Genomic DNA, 21,828 nt, shown 5'->3' with positions numbered 1-21,828 from the left:
TTTCTGGGTTAGCGGAGTCTGTAACCTGAAGTGTATGTAACCTGAAGCGTATGTAACCCGAGGTACCACTGTAATGAGATGAGTTGGACCTCTTTCCTTTCCTTCCTGAATTCCACCCGTTTTTAATTCTGGGGAAGAAGCAAGGTCACCATTCCTAATGAGGGAATGGCATGCTGTACACGGGAGGAAGTATTGTATAATGAATGTATTGCCTTTTTCATTGCAAAGAGGCAGTGCTAATGGATCTATCTCAAAGAGATCAAAAGCACCTAAAAAGTATAGACTTGGTTGGCATTCAACACACAGCCACAGTTTGTTTTACAAACTGCAAGTTGTCACACAAGCAGTTAAGTAAACCATGGCTGGTTTTTCCACTGGTTTTATTTCCCAGCTGCTCTTGCCTCGTGCCTTTGTGGTCTGGTGAGCATCTGGGGCAGGGTAATGAAACAAACCATGGCTAAGGAAGAGTGCTGGGTTTTCATGTAATGCCAAACCAAGTTTCATAAGCCAGCAATGAACCATGGGTTTGTACCATGGGTTGTTAACAAAGCTGCTGGGCAGAGTTCGCACATAACACTAAGCCGAGGTTTAATAAACCACAGTTCAGCAGTATGTGCAAAGCAGGATGCAGTGGATCTCCAAGCAGCGACAACTGCTCCTGCTCATTTAGTACCCGCTCCTTTCATTTGTCCCACCACCATCATCACCTGGAGTCCTGCTTGGCACAAACAGGTGAAAGTGTGGACAGAGAAAATGAACGGGTTGCTGTCTCTCATTGAGGAAGATTTAAGGCCCACACCCAAGGGAAAGGAACACTCCTACAAGGAATGCTACCCATGCCATCAGGTACCTTACTCAGTGATGGGGAACCAAATGTTGCTGAACTCCAATACCCCAAATCTCCTAGTGGATGGAGCTGCCCCCGGCAGAGACAAAAGGATTGCTGACCCAAATTAAGCACTGAGCTGGGATTTGGATCCAGGTCCCCCTTTGGTGAAAGAGTTGTGTCCTGCATTTGTTTTTTAACTTTGGGCAATCTGCTTGGCTGGGATTTACCTGTTCTCACCTGCTTCTGCTGCTGTATAAGCCTTGCTGCTCTCCGTGCTTGCTATAGGTCAGGTTCAGACAACCCATGAAACCCATGACACAGGCTCATCCATAGAAACCACCCAGATTTATCCTGGGATGCCTGGGTAGCACTTCCACTGCAAGGTTGCATACCTTCAGATATTCTTCCAGGCCCCAGCCAGCTCTCTCAGTTGGCCAGAAGTCATTCTAGATATTTAGCATCTAGCATCTTTTCTACTGCCAAACTCAGCAGTATTCACACACCGACGGCAAGGCAAGCAGCTTGCTTGGAATTAAGACATGATGCAATCCAGGAGTTGCCAACGTGGCACCCTTGAGGTCTTCCCCTGGTGTCCATGAAGCCTTTGAGGCTCCCAATAAACATACACACACACACACACACACACACACACACACACACACACAGCACCCTTGGTCATTTTGAGACTTGTTACCTTCTTCTCACTTGACAAGTACAGAGAGCTGGAGGAGGAAGCTGAAAGAGGGACACTCTTTCCTACTTCCTCCTTTTACCTCTATGTGTTTTTCAAAGCTCAGATTAATTCTACTGGATCCTAGTGTGTGTTTGAGCATTTTCCCTCCATGGAGGCTGATCCACAGGAGCGGGTAGAAAAGAGATCATAGCACACATTCAAAAATCTGTATATGCCCACAGACCTCCAAAGGTTACTGACCTTGATGTAATAATATGGTATGTGTTTTTGTTTTGTTACAGTGTAAACAGCCCTGTGATCTTCGGATGAAGGGTGGTATAGAAATTTAATAAATAATAAGAATAGTAAGAATTAATTCTGTGTCTGTATTTATACACACAGGGCTTCTTCGGCTACAGCTGCCATATCCCAGCCTGAAGAGTCTTTCCGCCTTTCATAAAAACCTAAGTACTGCCTTGACAGATGAGCCCAAAGGTATGGTAATTTAGTCATAATAACTAATGTTTAATTAACCAACCAATGTTGTATGAATTTGTGTAATCCCTTTTACAAGCTATCTAGGCCAGGGTTGGGCAGATGGTAGCCTGGGATCTACTGGTAGAAGATCTCTGGTTGATTTACTGTAGATGAGCAAGGATTTCTGACACCCGCCGTTTAACAATAGCAACTGTAAGACAACCTTTTCACCCAAATTAGGCTGTAGAAATGACACAAGCTAACCAGGACTGGATTTTTGTGTGGAAGGGCTTTTGTGTTCAGTTCAGTACTGGGTGCTGAAAACTATTTCCTAGGCTCAGAGGCGCCCCATTAATTGAATACTAGTTGCATGTCTTTGCACCCGATTGGAGTTCTAGAAGAAAACATACACAAGTAGGTCTGGCAAGACAGAAACCTCTGATTTAAGCTTGTGCTGTCACATCTTGTGATAGTGAGTTCCACACATTGATTACACACTACATGAACCTTTAAAGAGCTTAAAGGCAGCAGCAGCAATACCTTCTGCACAATTGCTCTAATGGTCCTTTTGTCCATCCTCTCCTGCCTGCTGCCTGTGAGCTGTGGAAGTGATTGCCTGAAATGTTCCATTGGCACAGGGTGGATATAGACAACCAATAGCCAAGCAATAACTTAACCCATGGGGGTCAAACCACTTGCTGTCAGATGTCTGTAATCAGTCGCAGAGATTTTTTTTTTAACTGCACATCAAACGTTACTTTTGTATACTGTATATACAGTATACACAATATACTGTGTCTATACACTATATTTGATGTTTGCAGTACATAGACCGAACAGACACCTGTATATCTCCACATTCATGGTTCTTAAGGGCTGTCGCACCTTAAGAGCCATGTCATTTTGAATTGAAAGGGTGTTGAGTCAAGTGATTGAGAAGATGCTGCAAGCCCAGCAAGAGCCCTGATCAATGGGACGAGGATTGTGTGGGATGAAGGTGCTGTGGTGCAGAGAACAAATGTGTTCTTCTGCCCCCTGCTGTCGTGAGCCAGCACTGCTCACCGCATGTCTAAGGAAGCAAAAGATTGCCAGCAAGGAAAGGTTTGTCTGTTTGTTAGGCGCTAAGAGGGTCAAAGGCACCTTCTCTTCCTAAGCCCCTGGGAAGTTTACTGCAGCACATTTTCAAGAAGCAGGAGAAGGCTCCTGGGGAAATGCTTGTGGTACTCTGGCTGTGCATGATGCTGTTGAGATTCCTGCATTGCAGGGGGCTGAACTAGATGATTCTCAGGGTCCCTTCCAACTCTACAATTATATGATTCTATAATGTGAATTCTGTGCTATAGGCAGCCGCACTCTCAGACCCATGGGCCAGCCCCAGGCTGAAGTCACATGAGCTGATAAAATGGAAACTTGGACCCAGCACAATCCGTAATCTACCCTCCCTTGCTTGCACTTTCTCTGCACTGCTTGAGCAAGCAAGGAAAAAAGAGGATTAAAAACCAGGGGAGGCAGCAATCTGCATGATCTCTCTCTCTCTGGGAGAGGGCTAGGTCTAAAATAGACATGCACACAAAACCCAGAGCCAATCGGAGTTGTTTGCGGGGCTGCCCTCAAGACATTTCAGTGATTGAGGCAGGAAATCTGAATAACATATTTAAACTGTTCGCCCCAAGGCAGTGGGAAAATCTCCAGCGCAAGCCACACTTAAATGAACCGAAAATGCTCGGGAGCATCATGTGCTCACACAGCTCTTAAGTTTGGTGGCGCTTGGAGAACATCCCAATGAACCATGACCTGCAGGTCACATCTGCTTGCCTCCCACTCTCCTTAATAGCACTCAAAATATGCTGCCCGAAGCAATGGCCTCATTTTGCCTCAGGGTAGAGCCACCTCTGGGTCACATTGGTGTTCAAGCGTAGGCTGAGACAGTGTAGGCAGTCAAGATCTCCTCCTCTGAGGGACACATCACATGCTACAGTCTCAATGGATGCACATTACAGACTTGCAACGTGCATCGGTTGGAAACTGCAATGTTTCAAGTGTGCTTAACACTTTTTACCTATGCCATGGAAACATTCTCAGGAGTAAACAGCTGCAGCATGGAGATGCATCGTATACCTGTTAATCAGGCACCCTCAAACTCGGCCCTCCAGATGTTTTGGGACTACAACTCCCACCATCCCTAGCTAACAGGACCAGTCGTCAGGGATGATGGGAATTGTAGTCCCAGAACAGCTGGAGGGCCGCTTTGGGGGTGCCTGCCGTTAACGTATATCGTCATGTATGAAACTGGTCTGAGCAGAACTCTTGTTTTTAGAGTTGAGTGGTGGTAGTCAAAATTTGTGGTGGTAATCAACTAAGTTTTAGTCAAAGCAGACCCAGTGAAATTAACGGAACTAGTCATGTTCATTAATTCCAGTGGGTCTGCTCTGCGTAAAACTTAGTTGAATCCATGAACTCGTTTTAGGGCAAGGGTAATAAGAACAATCTATATTGAAGTTTCTTATCCAGTGGTAACTGCAACTAAAGCTGTACAAGAAGGCAGATTAAAGTTGCTTGCAACTCAGCAGCTAATAGGTGATGCGCAGCCATGGGCATAGCCAGGATTTTTGTTAGTAGGGGAAGGACCTCAAATTTGTATTGATTTGTATTGATTGGAGGAGGGGGGCTGGCCCCCTGCCTCCCCCTTGGCTATGCCCATGGATGCAGCTCCCTTATCAAGATCTTCACAAATCTGACCAGTAGGGGGTGGAAGTGGGAATTTGCTTCCCCTGAAATCCCCACCCCGTATCCCAAGGCTCTGGGATTTTGTACAGTGACATTTTCATGACTAGATCCAGGGGATGGGTTCTCTAGCTAAGTGTCCCTGAGGTCAGTGGAGCAGGAACAAACAGGATGCACTGGTCTGCTGACCTGGAGAGAACAGAAAGCCACTTTCCCCGTGTTTATACCAGTCCTATCCAATGCAGTGTTTCCATAATGCCTGCCAATCGCACGTTCCATGCCTTCCCTCCCTTCAGCATCTGACGTGGGCTCTGGGATCAGGGCACACGCTTGCCCACAGAGCCTAGGGGTTGATCCCAGTCTGAAGCCGCCATGTTGAGCCCTGGAGTCCCCGACAGAGGCGAAGAATGCAGGCGAAAACGAGCCTTATCACTTTTATTGTTGTCAAGGGGCAGAGGGATCATAGGTGCTATATGGGATGAAGCAGAAAGGCATTGGTGTCAGCAAGAAAGGTGGGGCGGGGGGGGGGGGAGACAGGGCAAGGAGAAAGTCTAGCATGGACAGACGGATGGCAGATGGAAAGACAGACACTCTGGGGTGAACAGGACACCTGGGATGGGCAGAGGGAGGGGGACAGATTGCCCTGTGGGCTTTGAGGGACTGAGGTAACGCGGGACAGGACTGGTGTGATTCATGCCAGCTAGGGGGAAGGTGGGTCCCATTCCCCCCACATACACCAGTGTCTCTATTGCTCTGAACGTCAGTCACAGTTTTGAAAGGGGCAAGGTAGAGGAGTGTGGCTAATGGCCATGGCATGGAAGACCTTCCTCCCTGGTCTACGGGGTCATATTCCGGGCCTTGCATTGTTGTTCTGCTTGGGGCAGATGGGAAACAGCAGACCATGGGTGCATGCATGCGTGTGTGTGTGTGAGAGAGAGAGAGCGAATCCGAACCTCCGTTCTTCCATTAATCAACACACACAAATGTACACACACACACGCAAAATCCACGGATAGGCGCCAACTAGGATGCGTGCCAGGGAATTTAACAAGCATCTGGAATTTTATGTGCTCCGGGTGGGGTTGGGCTTTAGGAGAAGGGGGCCTGGAGAGGAGGAGGCTGTTTAATCTCCAGGAAACTAATGACCTGGCCTCCTGGTTAATGTCCCACCCACTCAAGAAAGGGGTGGAGGGATGGGGACCCAACGCTGTCGAAAAAAAGCAGAGGGGGAAGGAGACACAGAGAGATGTTGTGCTACCATGGCAACAGCTCAAATAACCCAAAGGGAAGGTCTACAGGCAGAACGAGATGCAAGGAACTCCTTTCGAGAGGAGATCCCTGCTCTTCTTTACTTAGGAGCCAAGAGTCGAGGCTGACAACCCAGACCCAGTCAGATGAGTCAAAGCCCTTGCTCCTACTCAGTGAGATAGCAGTGTGAGTCCCAGTTTTTCATCACCACACACACACACAACCATACCCATCACATGGTTTCCAGGTTAGGTGATGGGATCGCACTCACTTTCTCAATTCGGAGTTCTTCCTGATTCCTCCAGATTTAACGAAACGTAACTTTAAAAGAAGAAAAACAGCCCAGCCCAGATTCCCTTGATTTTCCTTACCTAGGGAGGGTGGGTGGTGTAGAGGTTGTCTGACTCAGGAGTGTGGATGTCACTTCTGAACAGAAAACGATGCTGAGTTTGTTTGTGTCTGTCTGCCTCTTAGAGGAATGGGGGGTGAGGGCAATGGGAGCACAGTAATTGCTCTGCCAGTCTCTTGACGAGGTGCAGCAGTGGTGGGGCCACGGGGGGCCCCCATTGCATGGAAGCGCAGTGAGGGTGGGGCCAGCACAGGGGAGCGTGGGGGAATCGGGGGGGGGGATATGTACATGGAGGTGCCGGCCAGCATTATTGCAGTAGGGGCTCTGTCTTCCGGAGGCCCTGTCTTCTGTCCCGTACACACAAACACACACACACACACACAAACAAACCCCTTTCAGTGCAAGTGGACAATGGCTTGTATGAGTGGGGGAGGCAAGGGCCCCCCCTTAGCTCTGGGATGGAAGGAGATTGCTTGCTGATCAGTCCCTGAGGTACCAGAACTGCCTCCCCTTTCGATGCTCCACAGAGTCCTGGGGAGGCACTATTACTCCCCAACCTTTTGTGTACCTCGGGAGATGTGACTGACACACACACATAGATGCACACGAACACACCTTGGCCCAGCCTGTGGGAGACCCTGGCTCTTGTGCAGATTTGGCCAGGGACCCCAGATGGGGTTGAGAGCAGGTGCGTGTGTGTGTGTGTGTGTGTGTTTGTTTGTGTGAGGGCGGGATTGTCCCTTTTTCTCTTCTCAGAAAAATATTTCCATCTCTAGTTACAAAGAAAAAAAGAGGAAAAGAAACAAAAAAAGAAAGGAAAGAAAAAAATCGCTCCCGTTGGATGGAGCCGGGCGCCATGTGACGTTGCCGAGACCTGTTGCTAGTTGCCGGAGTGGGCGGTTCCAGTGGTGCCAAGAGTCCCGGGATTGTGGCAGGCAGGTGGGTGGACGGGCGGCATCAGTATGGCGAGAAGAGGATGGGTCCGTGTGCAGTTCGGATGGGCCCCGGAGCCGGGCGCAGGAGCGGGTGCGTCAGAGGCGGGCCCTGCAACAGCGGGGGCGTCGGGGCTGGTCGCAGCGTCAGGGGCGAGGAAGCGGCGGCTGCCATGGCTGCTGCCACAGCCAGCGGATTGGGCAGCAATCCGGCCGCCAGCGACTTGGGAAGCTCCTTCGGGAAGGCCAGGGAGCCCTGTGGAAACGAAACGAGAGAGGCAGGCGTCAGAGGCAACGTAGGAGATTGGTCCACCTAGCTCAGTAGTGTCTGTCTGGCAGCAGCTTTTGCACAGTCCCAGGAGTGGACATTCCCAGTTGTCATGGACTGGATACAGAGAGGTGGTGGCAGGCACCAGCTGGGAAACCCCAAAGGGAAGAAGGCTCAGAGCTAGGGGATTGGTGGTGGGACAACAGTGCCAAAAGCTGAAGAGGTAATAGGGTTTTTAGGGAGAAGGAAGAGGTGGTGGCAGAGAGCAGTCCAGAATCAGTGGCAGAAGCGGAGTCAAGGAGCAGAACTGAGGCAGGCTGTTGAAGACGCCAGGGAGTAGGGCTGGGCAATGTCAGGTTTTTGACATTGTGATCTGGCACCGCGATGTTGAAATGGAGGAAGGAACAAGATGCGTTGGCTCCAGCCCTGCGAGGTATCAGGGTGAAACTGCCACCACTCTCACCGAGGGAGCCGTGGTGTTTTCACCCTGGTTCCTCACCAGGGCTTCCTTGTGCTGCTCAGCTGGGGAGAGGGCATGAAGGCACCTGTCCCCCCAGCTGAGTCCCAATGTCCTTCTGGTTCAAGTATGAGGCATGGGGGCTCGCTCAGCTGGGGGGTTGGATCAGTTTAACAGAGCTCCCACCCCGCCTCTGGCTTGCGCAAGCCAGAGGCGGGATAGGGCTTCTTTAAACCGCTCCGCTGAGGAGTGAGCCCATGCCTTAGCGGAGCTGTTTACAGCTGAGGGAGGAATAAGCTGCATTGGCCCAGCAATGCAGCTTGCTCCTCCCTCTGTGTTAGGAGGGGCAGTGTGTGATGGTGGCTTCACCCAGCAGTATGTAGTGGGTGAAACCACTGCTGCTCCCGAGTCCCTCTGCTTCCAGCAACCCTGTTAGCAGAGGGGATTCAGGAGCAGCGGCTGTTACCCCTGCAATATACTGCTGGGTGAAGCCACCATCTTTGTGGGCAACACATCGCCCAGGCCTACCAGGGAGTCTCCCCCTCCTGCTGCGACAAACTTTTCTCTTCCCTGGTCTCCCTGAATCAGGAGAAGTAGAAACAGGTGCACTGGCAGAGTCCCAGACAGCTTGGGAAGGACTAGGGAGAGGAGGGCACTTAGGCAGCTTTGAGAACTTCAGTCCTCACCGGGGCAAGATATACCGGGAGTTGTTGTTGTGCTCATTAGGCCTGGCACTATTGAGCAGCCTTGTTACTCCTAATAAAGAGTTAACTTCACTTTGTGTGATTTATTGCTGGACACCCAATGTTATATTGAGATGCCAGGGACTGAACCTGGAACCTTCCACGTGCAAAGCAGATGCTCTAGCCCTTCCCCAACATTGGGGGGGGGGCTGTTACGCATGTGTGATGTCACACGACTGTCGCAGATCTCCCAAGTGTCTTCCGTTGCTGCGTGGCCTAGGATGACCTCCAGCCAGGCCATGCAGCATCTCCCAAAGCAGTGCAAGACAGCAGACAAATGGAGGGGGGCAAGGAAGGAGTCGGCCTCCTCAATATTGGGGGAGGGGCTTGACCCCACCCCAACGAACATGGGGAGTGCGGGCTGAAGATGCCTCAGCCCTGTAGAGTTGGTGCCTATTTTTATGAATAAAAAACCACCCTGGAACAAAAAGCTACCTTCAGACGTTTTGTTTTGCTCAGTTTATGTCATCTGGTGAGATTTAGGGGTATGTATGTACAGGGTGAGCAGAGACATCACCCTGCCGACAAAGGTCCGTATAGTTAAAGCCATGGTTTTCCCAGTAGTTATGTATGGAAGTGAGAGCTGGACCATAAAGAAGGCTGATCGCTGAAGAATTGATGCTTTTGAATTATGGTGTTGGGGGAGACTCTTGAGAGTCCCATGGAACGCAAGAAGATCAAACTTATCCATTCTGAAGGAAATCAGCCCTGAGTGCTCACTGGAAGGACAGATCCTGAAGCTGAGGCTCCAAGACTTTGGCCACCTCATGAGAAGAGAAGACTCCCTGGAAAAGACCCTGATGTTGGGAAAGATGGAGGGCACAAGGAGAAGGGGACGACAGAGGATGAGATGGTTGGACAGTGTTCTCGAAGCTACCAGCATGAGTTTGACCAAACTACGGGAGGCAGTGGAAGACAGGAGTGCCTGGCGTGCTCTGGTCCATGGGGTCACGAAGCGTCGGACATGACTAAACAACTAAACAACAACAACAATGTGCAGGGTGGCAGCTCTCAAAGTCTGTCCAATACTGCTCTGAATGGAGTTACCCCAACCCACTCCAAACAGCCCCTGCCCGCCCTGGCCAATGCCACCACTCACCTGCAGCTCTGCCATGCCTCGCTGCTTCTTGTGCCGACTCAACAAGGGGTTGGGCTTCCCAGCTACTCCATCCCGGTGCCGTCGACTGGAAATGTGCTACAAAGAGGAAGAACCAGACATAATGCTTAGGAGCAACCAAGGAATCTTCACTCCCTGACTTGGTTTCGCTCAACATCTCCTTCCCTTCCCCAATCCATCAACAAGCATGCCCAGAATTCAGTAAGTGAAGTTCTGACATGCTCACTGGAACTGCTAATTTCTGTTTTCTTGTGCACATACCTAGGGGAGAGTCAATGGGGAGTGGGATGTGGGAGCATTCAGGCATTATTTGTACACAGACAGCAAATAATGGGCTATGCCATGGTTGTCTGGTGCCTGAGGTGGGCAGCGTCAATGTTTTCCCCACTCCAAATTAACAGAGCACAATCCACCAGAGAGAGCCCCACTGAATGATAATAATAATAAAATTTTATTTATATCCCGCCCTCCCCAGCTGAAGCCGGGCTCAGAGCGGCTAACAACAATAAAAGTAACACAGTTTACATAAAATCACAATGAATTAATTGAAATGCATTCTAAAATCAATTCATTCTAAAACCAATTCAAAATCCAATTAATGGCAACCATTGGGCTAGAGTTCTATGTGGATTACCGAAGGAGAGAGGGGGTCAGACTGTGCTTTGGCCAAAGGCCTGGCGGAACAGCTCTGTCTTGCAGGCCCTGCGGAAAGATGTCAAGTCCCGCAGGGCCCTAGTCTCTTGTGACCGAGCGTTCCACCAGATCGGGGCCACGGCCGAAAAAGCCCTGGCTCTGGTTGAGGCCAGCCTAACCTCCCTGTGGCGCGGGATCAACCAGAGCCAGGGCTTTTTCGGCCGTGCTTAAATTTATGCAATAGGAAGTCCTGATAGGGAGCTCAAGGTACCCTGGAAGCTGTGCTCTTTCAACACAAAAGTGTGCTATTCTCTAATCCTGGACTGGCTGCCATTACTAAGAGAAGAGGATAATGTACTCTGTGTATGCTCAGAGGCACATAGCTCTTTCATAGCTGAGCATTATAAAATAAAATAACTTTGATTATACTGTGTCCCTTACACTCTTTCTAGCAGCACAAAGGCCTCCACCTGCTGTGGTATTAAAATGCCTCCCCACCTGTTTGAGCTGGATCTCCGAGTTGACTTTGACATTGCAGATTTCACAGTGGAAGGTTCTCTCCTGAGCACCGGGGTCTTGGCTGCCTGGCTCCCCTCCAGTGGTGGGGCTCAGGCGTGGATATGCCTTGATAGGCCCCAACCCGCTGCGTGCTTCCAGGATAGTCTTGTGCTTTGTACCTAGGAAGAGAACAAGAAGCAGTTCTGTAAGTGTAACGGCTCAAAGTACCCTCTTGAGATACTTCTATTCATCAGAACTCTTCTTTATAGCACTCCAGGCTGGATGCTTGCTTCACAGCGAGTGCTATGCACAAAATGGATCATTAATCTTAACCAGCCCTCCATAATATAGGGGTTTAAGTGAAAACTTTAGTTATTTTAATTGTAATTATAGAAATTATAGTCCTACAATTAAAGGAATTTAACCTATGGTTTGTTGTGCATCCCATGGTTCCCCGTGGGAAGATCAGTGGGGACATGGACCAGGGTCTTTTCTGCAGTGGCACCAGCTCCCTCAGCAAAACCACCAGGCTCCCTCGTAGCTCCTTCCGCAAGCAAAGGAATGTGTTTTTATTTCTTTCAAATAGATGGTTAGCCAAAGGGGCATGATATGTCATCATCTTATTTAACATCTGCTGCCTGTTTTTATGTCACAAATAAAGTACAATTGGCAACTTCACTGACAAGAGCAAAAAAACAGACCTCTCAAACATTGACCTAACACCTCCCTCCACAGAACCTCCATTTGTTCTCAGAACATCCCTCCGGGATTAGGAATCTTCTCACAGCAAGCTTGACTCTCCCTGCCCTCTCTCCCTACTGGGTTCATTTACAATTGCCACCTCAGATTTAGGTTATAACCTCATGGAAGTGGGCATGGTAATAACCAAGTTCTCACTAAGGTGGATAAACCTGTATTGGGTTGCACTACTTCAGTGATGGCCAAACTTGGCTCTCCAACTGTTTTGGGACTACAGTTCCCATCATCCCTGACCACTGGTCCTGTTAGCTAGGGATGATGGGAGTTGTAGTACCAAAACAGCTGGAGGGCCAAGTTTGGCCATCACTGCACTACTTCATGCTTCAGGCAGAGATTTAAACAGTGGAATCCCCTTATGCACAACATTCCCAGAACATGGAAAACAAGCATGTCAAGGACGAAGATAAGTTAACATTCTTCTCCCCAACATCTGGCTTTCTCTGTTGAGGGCTCAGGTCCCCCACTCATGACCTATAGAATAAGAAAATGGCCATGGAGGGGGAGGGCAGAGGCAAGAAAGCCAGGGTCTGCTTTCCAACCCTGCACTGTATGGATATAAGTCTTACGGCAGGCATCAAGGTCACTTTCAAATAGCTATACATTAATTTTATGCCAATCGCACAGGGTTTTGAGGGAAAACCCAGGAAGCCCATAGGTTAAAAACTGTTGTGTGTGTGCAGCTGACACGAAACACAACTACTCTACTGATGCATGACATCAGGAGCCTCTGGGCAGGCCTATTGGATCAAATCAAGACACTGAGGTAACAAACTTGACAGCCATCAGACGTCAAGAAACCTAAAAATGGACGGGCCTATAGCCAGAAATTTGGTGGCAGTGATGGGGCCTAGAGTTACACTGAGGGCCCTTTGTAACTCAGTGCAAAACAACAAAAAACCTCATTTCAAGAGATGTAATGAGTTTATAGGCACTTATTTTCTTAGAAGTTACAATAAAACAAATGTAAAAAAATATTCAGATTATATTCACAAGTGCCAGTGTCCATGTATTAAGTAGGCAAGACCCACTGGCAGGAGCAGGCTTCCATGTTACTGAGCCCCTGGGTAGGGTATTACCTAGGCACTGTATCTTCCCTTACACCTTTTAAAGTCAGGGATGGGGAAACCTGTGGCCCTTCAGATGTTTTTGGACTCCAATCAGCCCCAGATAGCATGACTCAGTGGCGAAAGATGATGAGAGCGGTAGCGCGACAATATCTGGAGCGCCACCAGTTCCCTATCTCTGCTTTAAGTAAGAGGGCTAGATGTGGTCTTCAAAAAACAGACAGTGTCCTGGAATATCCTGGCCCATGGGCAGACACCCCTCTTGTGTGGGTTTAGCTCAGAAATGATTGGATTCATTCACCTGAGAAGCAATAACCTACTCTAACACAAGGTAATGAGGTGTGTGCATGTTGCATGTGACAAGAAGAGTTGCATTGCTACACACTAATCATGTTCCCAAAAAGCTGAATTTGTACAAATTAAACAAATATGCTTTTATTTGAAAATTTGTTCTGCTCTACTGGTCAAGGAGCAAAGCAATAAGGAGGGCACTGAAACATTGCTCTCTCTCTCTGCTAGCAATCCTGCTGAAATCTGCCTCTGCAGCCACAAGGGCCAAACACTTGGGTTTTTGTCTGCTTTCTACAATGAGGCCCAATAGATGCTGAATTCTGGATGCAGGTGGCACTGTTGGTTAAACCACAGAGCCTAGGACTTGCCGATCAGAAGGTCGGCGGTTCGAATCCCCACGACGGGGTGAGCTCCTGTTGCTCGGTCCCTGCTCCTGCCAACCTAGCAGTTCGAAAGCACGTCAAAGTGCAGGTAGATAAACAGGTACCACTCTGGCGGGAAGGTAAACGGTGAGTGCCGCAACCCCAGAGTTGGCCACGACTGGACCTAATGGTCAGGGGTCCCCTTTAAGGTATGTCTGCAGAGTTAGGGAATGTGCGTGCACACACACACACACACACACACACCCCTACCTTGCAACTACCCAGCTGCCACTGTTCATGAAGAGGGGACAGAGAAAAATTAAACCAGCCACATATACACAAAACATCCAAAAGTACAGTGGTGCCCTGCAAGACGAATGCCTCGCAAGACGGAAAACCCGCTAGACGAAAGGGTTTTCCGTTTTGGAGGTGCTTCGCAAAACGAATTTCCTATGGGCTTGCTTCGCAAGACGAAAATGTCTTGCGAGTTCCTGCGGGTTTTTTTTCCCTCCCCCCCCCCTTTTCTAAGCCGCTTATCAGCTAATCCGCTAATCCGCTAAGCCGCTTAACAGCTAATCCACTAAGCCGCTTAACAGCTGATCTGTTTTCTAAGCCGCTTATCAGCTAATCCGCTAATCCGCTTAACAGCTAATCCACTAAGCCGCTTAACAGCTGATCTGCTAAGCCGCTAAGCCGCTTAACAGCTGATCTGCTAAGCCGCTTATCAGCTGATCCGCTAAGCCGCTAATAGCGCTAATCCACTAAGCCGCTAATGGGCTTGCTTCGCAAGACGAAAAAACCGCAAGACGAAGAGACTCACGGAACGGATTCTTTTCGTCTTGCGAGGCACCACTGTACCGTTCTCCCCATCCTACACCCCCCCCCCAAAATCATCAGGAAAAGAGGTAGCATTCTAAACTTCACATGAGCCCGCTTTATTAAGGCGAGGTTACCATAACGGTGGAACAGAAGGTCCCAAATTCACTTCCCTACCTCTCAGGCCAGGGGTGGGGTGGGGTGGGGTGGGGTGAGGAAGCGGCAAGGTCAGGAGAGCTCAAAGTTAGTGCCAGGGGCCCCACAGGTATGTGCACACCTGTGCCACTGCTGCCACCAAACTGAAGCTCCCCACGCTTCACCCCATCCTGCCACTGCCTTGATTCTGCCGCTACCGCCACGGCATGTGCCGCTGCTGCAAAACCACCAACACAGAGCTAGAGCCTGACTTGATACAAGGCAGCTTCCAATGTTCCTAAATCCAGCTGTTTCTGAAACGATGGGAAAAGTAATCCCCAACTGTAGCATATCAGTTAAGAGTATGAGCTATGAAGTCAGGAAAAGCCTGGTTCAAATCCCAGCTCAGGGAGCCAAAGAAGAGGCAAAGTCTCAAAGATGCGCTGAGAAATGAGTCTTGTTCAAATAATACACAGTCCTTGTGAGGCAATAAAATGCCAAATGTGTTTCAGCTGATGACAGCCTTCCTCAGGGGCTCAATATTAAGGCTCTCCACTCATGTGAAGGTTAGTATCAACCAAAACACGTTGGGCAGTTTATTGTTCCATAAGGATTATGGTTACTCAGTAAAATATTTAATTTTGCAGTACTGTTCTGAGGCTTCCTTTTGTTTTTGGTGCTGCCCAAATCTTGCTTCAGCCACCAACTAACTCCTGAGGTGGCCTAAGTGAGACCTCCAGGTATAGGGCGGTATACAAATTAAAAAAATAATAATAAAATCCACTCTTCTTCCACCTCAGTCCTATCACCAGTCCCTACATCGTGGGGGAGAATTACCGTACAACACTTATAGAGCTGGTGGGAGTTTTACTTCGGGCCAAACTACAGGTTGTATTAAAAGTGTTTTTCACCAGTATGCTGAGAACTGCCCACAACTTTTTCTTTTTTCCTAAATCAGCCATGGGGGGGGGGGCGGGTCCCTGATCTGGATTGGGATAGGTAAAAGGACTACGATCCTATCTCTGTGCTTTTTTTTCCTGTCAACACCACCTCCTCTCCCACCGAACTACGATTTGCTCCCAAAGGTGTGCAGGACCTGCCCTGTGGAACACCCTCCCACCAGAGAATGACAACTATCAGACTTTTAGAAGACATATGAAGGAAGCCCTGTTTAGGGAAGCTTTTAATATTTCATGAATGAGTGTATTTTAATGTTTTGTTGGAAGTCTCCCAGAGCGGGTGGGGTATAAATAATATATTATTATTATTATTATTATTATTATTATTATTATTACAATGGTACCTCGGGTTAAGTACTTAATTCGTTCTGGAGGTCCGTACTTAACCTGAAACTGTTCTTAACCTGAAGCACCACTTTAGCTAATGGGGCCTTCTGTTGCTGCCGCGCCGCCGGAGCACGATTTCTGTTCTCATCCTGAAGCAAAGTTCTTAAACTGAAACTGGGTTAGCAGAGTCTGTAACCTGAAGCGTATGTAACCTGAAGCGTATGTAACCCGAGGTACCACTGTATTAAAAAACAACACGGGTGGGAACGGGTTAAGCTCCCTTCTCACCTGCTTCATGGTCCTCATCCAAACTGGGGGGGGGGCTCCAGCAGTCCCCCTCCCCCCCCCCCCAGTCCTAAGCACGTTACTTTAAAAGGCTTTCACCACAATGTGTGGCTTGGACCTTAGATAATGCCTGTGAGGGTTTTGAATAATTGAAATGTGTTGTATAAAGTGCTAAGCATTATCATTAAAACAAAACATAACAGCCCCTTCATACTGTCACAGTTCTGAGGAACTGTCTATAACAGAGAGAGGCACTAGAGCCGAGCCTCCCAAACTTGGGTCTCTGGCTGTTTTTGGACTACAACTCCCATCATCCCTGACCATTGTTCCTGCTAGCTAGGGATGATGGGAGTTGTAGTCCAAAGACAGCCGGAGACCCAAGTTTGGTTATCACTGGATTAGGGGATAAGCCTCAGAATATGATACCACAGACAAGGTGCCAACAAGGTGAGAGCCCTGTTCTTGCTGGCACAATGGTTAAGCCCAGCCCTGTTCTAACAAACCCTTCTTTTTTTTACCGGTTTTCAGCAAAGTATAAGGTTTTTCCAGGTAATGACTCAGTACCACAGAACACCCTACTATTCTATTTTTACCAAAATGGAAGGCAAAGCTCTTTTCTCCCCCTGCTGGGGCTGGCTAGAGCAGAGTAGGTCTACAGGCAGCAAATGCTGGCTGCCAGCAAAGGGTGGGAAATGATCCATTGCTTATTTTATTCTTATATATATATATATTTCTATGCAAGGAGGAGGAGGACAGAGAAGGGGAGAGAAGCACCAATCAGATTTCCTTCCTCAGGCGCTAACATGTCTTGGGTCACCCTGCTTGCTATGATGGCCTTGGCTTTGCTGCTGAGCCATCGCAGTTCTGACCCGCGGGACCCTTCCAAAGTCTCCAGTTTCCTTTGAAGCTGCCCAGCGGCCTCTCGGCCAGAGCGCTGTGGCTCTTGACTAGATGCTAATGCATGTGGAAGGGAGATACAGGCCGAGGTGAGGCATGCAAAGGGACGAGAAAGGATACAGCTTGCAAAGTATTGGAAGACACAAGAGCTACCCATGCTGGAGGAATGGCAGGCGAAAGTGATCGACTTTATGGGACTGGCAGAAATGACCGGCAGAATCCGTGACCAAGAGAAAGAGACTGTGGAAGAAGACTGGAAGAAGTTTAAAATATATCTTAAGAGTTATTATAAAACTGAGGAATGCTAAAATGCTAAGGGAGAGGGAGATGTAGAATTACAGCGGCAAATTTTGCTTGATTTAGGGTAAAATTGAAAAGGAGAATGAATTTATATTTAAATTGACTAAAAGGGTTGTTGAACAACTGTAAAAAGAAAAAAAGGATGCAAAAAGGGGAAGGTATGGGGAAGTCCGAGAAAAGAGGCTTATGGAAATAGGGTCAAGAAAGTATGACTTTTTGTGTTTGTTTTCATGTTGTTTTTGTTGTGTTTCTTAAAAATTGGAAAATTAATAAAAAAATTTATTAAAAAATAAATAAATAAACCACCAAGCCTCCTGGGCTTGCAGATTGGAGGGTTGGCAGTTCAAATACCCCCTCCCCCCCAAAAAAAGGAGATAGGATACAGCTTGCTGAAAGGCAAAGCCTCGCTCAAGAGCGGCTGCTGCGCTGCTCTCGTCTCTTGATTCTCCAGACCTGGAAAGTTGGTTGGGAGAAGGGAGCAGGGGTTTCCACAGGAAACTTAAGCTCCTGTGCCTGTGAGCTCATTTTTGTGGGGAATGCCTGACGGGCTGCCAACAGGGGCTCTGCAGCCGCACCCAAGGCTCCAGCTATTGTTTCCATGGTGACAAAGCCAAAGCTGCAAAGCACTATGGGGAAAGGAGACAAAATTGCTGAGTTTGGGGCAGGGGAAAGAGAGGAGGAAGGAGTGTCAGGAAGGTTGCCACTTTTTTTCCTGGCGGGGCTCCTGTGTCTTTATCAGCTGCTGAAAGTTGGGCTAGGAGGAGAAATGGAGCAATTTTTACTGGCATAGTAGGGCAATGGCTATAAAGCTGAAGCAGGGTGTATAAGAGGTGCATGAGACTACTTAAGATCAGCAAAGACTAGTACAGGGATGGAAGAATCCTTATGTTCCAGAATTGCCATAACCCCTAATCATTGGCCATGCCGGCTGGAGGTGATGGGAGCGGGAGTTCAACAGTGTCTGGAGGGGCTAAGGTTAGTAAAGGTAACGGGGCCCCTGACCATTAGGTCCAGTTGTGGCCAACTCTGGGGTTGCAGCGCTCATCTTGCTTTATTGGCCGTACAGCTTCTGGGTCATGTGGCAAGCATGACTAAGCCGCTTCTGGCGAACCAGAGCAGTGCACAGAAACGCCGTTTACCTTCCCACCAGAGCGGTACCTATTTATCTACTTGCACTTTGACATGCTTTCGAACTGCTAGGTTGGCAGGAGCTGGGACCGAGCAACGGGAGCTCACCCCGTCGCAGGGATTCGAACCGCCAACCTTTTTATCGGCAAATCCTAGGCTCTGTGGTTTAACCCACAGCGCCACCTTAAGGTTACCCCCCCCTTTACTAGGGCAGTGGCAGAACAGGTGTTGCCTTCTTGTTCTATTTCGATCTGGGGCTCATCCACACAAGGTTAATGTGGAATTGCAGCTGTGTTTGCATATCGTCTTCATTCAAGTGGCAGTCTGACGTTCCCCCTGCTAAATTCTTATCTTATGGATGCACAGATAATCTGATACAGGATAAAAAATCAAATATAAAACCATGTCACCCAACTGTGGATGCCCTGAAGCACATTGTGCGGGTGGGCAGGCTTGTTTTTGTTTTTACACATGTGGTATCATTTCACTGGGGGGGGGGCATCTGGTGCCACCCCCACTACTTTTATTTTGTTTCCATCAGCCCAAAGGAAAGGATGCCGACTGCCCTTTCCCGCTGGTTGCTGCTGAAGTCACATTTGCCATTATTTTTTAAACAGCCATTTTGCGCAGAACTGCTCTTGCACAGAGTAGCTGTATTCAAAATTAAAACAAAATGTGGCCCTGCAGGTGCAGGAGGTGAGAAAGGGAAAGGAGAGCAAAGGAAACATTTGGCAGTCTTTCATGCAAGTGAATTCAAATACTTGCCATGCTTGGAGCAACACACACACACACACACACACACACACACTATTCTTTTAGACACACCTTAAAATTATATTTGACTGCTCTTTTGGGTATATTGGAAAACTTGCATATTGTTCTAAAGGTGCATGCAGAGCTAAAGAAATACCTGTACGCACAGCCACAATGGGCCTCAGGTTTCTGGAACTTATGGGGAAGTACTACTTGTGAGGAGGGGACAATGCACAGCATGAATACATCTCATCAAGCACTGCCCACAAGTGTGGACAGGAAACACCGAGAAAGATTCCAGAGGTATAAAACTGAAAGCACAAAAGGACACATGGGAACAGCAACCCATGAACGGGTGCATGAATCCCCGAGCATGGACACAGCCTTGGATCAGCTATCCTGCACATTCAAAGATCTGCCCGTCCTCTCCCATCTCTCTGCCAGTCCAGGGCCTTCACATGGAACACTTTTCTTTCATCTCCACCATTTCTTACCGTAGAAAGAAAGAAAACAAAAGCTTCGTCTTCAGACACTAAAGGAAATATTTACACACTTCAGTGCTGTTCAGTGTGCTGTTCAATTGGCGCTAAGAGATTTTGAATGACTCTGGCTATGGCACTGAAGTTCCGCTGGAAAGCAAGTGGGGATTGACACCTCGCGAGAAGCCAAAGGGGGAGGCTGAATGCAAATTCTAGTACTGATGAGCACAGCTCCTTGCTCCTACCAGTCTCTCCAAAACTAGAACTAATTACACAGAATAGGGGAAAGAAGCTATGCAAATGTGTATATGAGTTTCAGAATCCCCTTTTTCTTGATACAGGATTTGGAATACCTGGGTGCAGAACATGAGGGGTGGGAACAGGGAATATTGTTTTCTAAAATGCAGACTATACAGATCTGGTTATCACCAGCTGGAACACACAACTCATAAAACTGTTTTTCCAAACTACCATGTTATTACACTGATGCATGTAATGATAGTTTGATGCCAAACCTCCTTCCTTTGCAAAAAACTTTAAAGCAGGGAAGCTGTGAGAGGGGCAGGGAGGGAGAATGGGAGCACATGCCTCCCCTTGCCCCTTGATTTTCACCTGATTCATACCACCACTACCAAGTTGCTTTTATCTTTGATGAGATTTTGGGCTGATGGGTCTGCAATCCTGCAGCAGAAAAAGCAGCTTAGGTACTAATTTCAAGTGGAAATTAGTGTGGCCCTAATTTCAAGTGGATGGGACGCGGGTGGCGCTGTTGGTTAAACCACAGAGCCTAGGACTTGCCGATCAGAAGGTCGGATGTTCGAATCCCCATGACGGGATGAGCTCCTGTTGCTCCTCGGTCCCTGCTCCTGCCAACCTAGCAGTTTGAAAGCACGTCAAAGTGCAAGTAGATAAATAGGTACCACTCCGACGGGAAGGTAAACGGCGTTTCCGTGCGCTCCTCTGGTTCGCCAGAAGTGACCTAGTCATGCTGGCCACATGACCTGGAAGCTGTACGCTGGCTCCCTTGTCCAATAAAGCGAGATGAGCGCCGCAACCCCAGAGTCGGCCACGACTGGACCTAGTGGTCAGGGGTCCCTTTACCTTTAATTTCAAGTGGAAATTGACTGGGATAAGTACTACCCACTTCCCAAAATCTGTGCAGCAAACCACCTCCCCACAAGGGCACTTTGCAAAGGAGAAGTGAACCCTGAACAGGACCATGAAGTGGTAATGAGAAATCCTATCTCATGAAAACATGCTCTCCCCAAAAAAAGTTTTTACCTTTGTTGTGGGCCTCGAGTTGAGACAGTGAATTGACAGCCACTTTGCAAAGTGCGCAGTACAACAGCTTCTTGGCCTTCTCTTCGTCAGGCTTGGTGTTGCCGTTGCTACTGGGTGCCGCCCCTGAAGTGGCTGGAACTGCAGTTGCCGTAGAGATCTCTCCCACCTTTGTCGCCCAGGTTTGCCCGCTCTTGGAACTCTGGCTAGGTTCTGGGCAGGGGGCTGAGTGGGGCGGCGGGGGTGCTGCCGCCGCCGGAGACACCAGACAGGGCTGCTTATCTGGAGAGGTGGGAGCAGGGACGGGGGGCACCGTCACCGAACCTCCGATGCCGTTCAGTTGCTCGGCTGCATGAGAAAAAGAGAAGGCAGTTAAGTAGGGATGGAGCAGGAACAGGGCAGATATAGATACACACACACACACACACCTATGGCCAGTGCTTAATTTACGAAATGCCAAGTTGGGGGGGGGGGGCTCAAAGTAATGATTAATTTCAGCTCAAGCTCACCAGGGCTCTGCCCCAAAATCTTTTCAATTGCAGGGCTTAAGCAGAGAGCAACGCCAAACACATCACTACAGTGGTACCTCGGGTTACATATGCTTCAGGTTACATTATTTTTTAAGTGGTTACATTATTTTTTATTATTTTTTAAGTGCAAGCATTTTAATGCAAAAGTCTCTGTATACAGGGGTACCTCAGGTTACATAAGCTTCAGGTTACATACGCTTCAGGTTACAGACTCCCGTAACCCAGAAATAGTACCTCGGGTTAAGAACTTTGCTTCAGGATGAGAACAGAAATCGCACAACGGCAGCGCGGCAGCGGAAGGCCCCATTAGCTAAAGTGGTGCTTCAGGTTAAGAACAGTTTCAGATTAAGAATGGACCTCCGGAATGAATTAAGTACGTAACCAGAGGTACCACTGTAATAGTAAACACAGAACACATGGCTCACTGGATAGCTCAGTTGGTTAAGAGTGTGGAATTGATAATGCCAAGGTTGCAGGTTTGATCCCCATATGGGACAGTCGTGCATTGCAGGGTAAA

General features: G+C 48.5%; 1 protein-coding gene across 10 annotated transcripts in view; it reads right to left on the bottom strand.

Moving 5' to 3' along the window:
* Positions 1–5,124: 5,124 nt before the first annotated feature.
* Positions 5,125–21,828, bottom strand: part of ZNF385A (zinc finger protein 385A) — a 207,413-nt gene continuing 190,709 nt past the window's right edge. For all 10 annotated transcript variants that reach the window (XM_079966765.1, XM_079966764.1, XM_079966761.1 and 7 more), the window contains 4 exons: positions 20,785–21,129; positions 10,949–11,127; positions 9,800–9,895; positions 5,125–7,488 (listed from right to left, as the gene is read on the bottom strand). In XM_079966765.1, coding sequence (XP_079822891.1) covers positions 7,258–7,488; positions 9,800–9,895; positions 10,949–11,127; positions 20,785–21,129 — 851 coding nt within the window. In that variant the 3' untranslated portion in view covers positions 5,125–7,257. The remainder of the gene's footprint in view (positions 7,489–9,799; positions 9,896–10,948; positions 11,128–20,784; positions 21,130–21,828) is intronic.

Source organism: Podarcis cretensis, assembly GCF_951804945.1.
Source record: "Podarcis cretensis genome assembly, chromosome: 2".
Classification (NCBI taxonomy): domain Eukaryota; kingdom Metazoa; phylum Chordata; class Lepidosauria; order Squamata; family Lacertidae; genus Podarcis; species Podarcis cretensis.
This window is presented reverse-complemented; position numbering and strand designations above follow the sequence as displayed.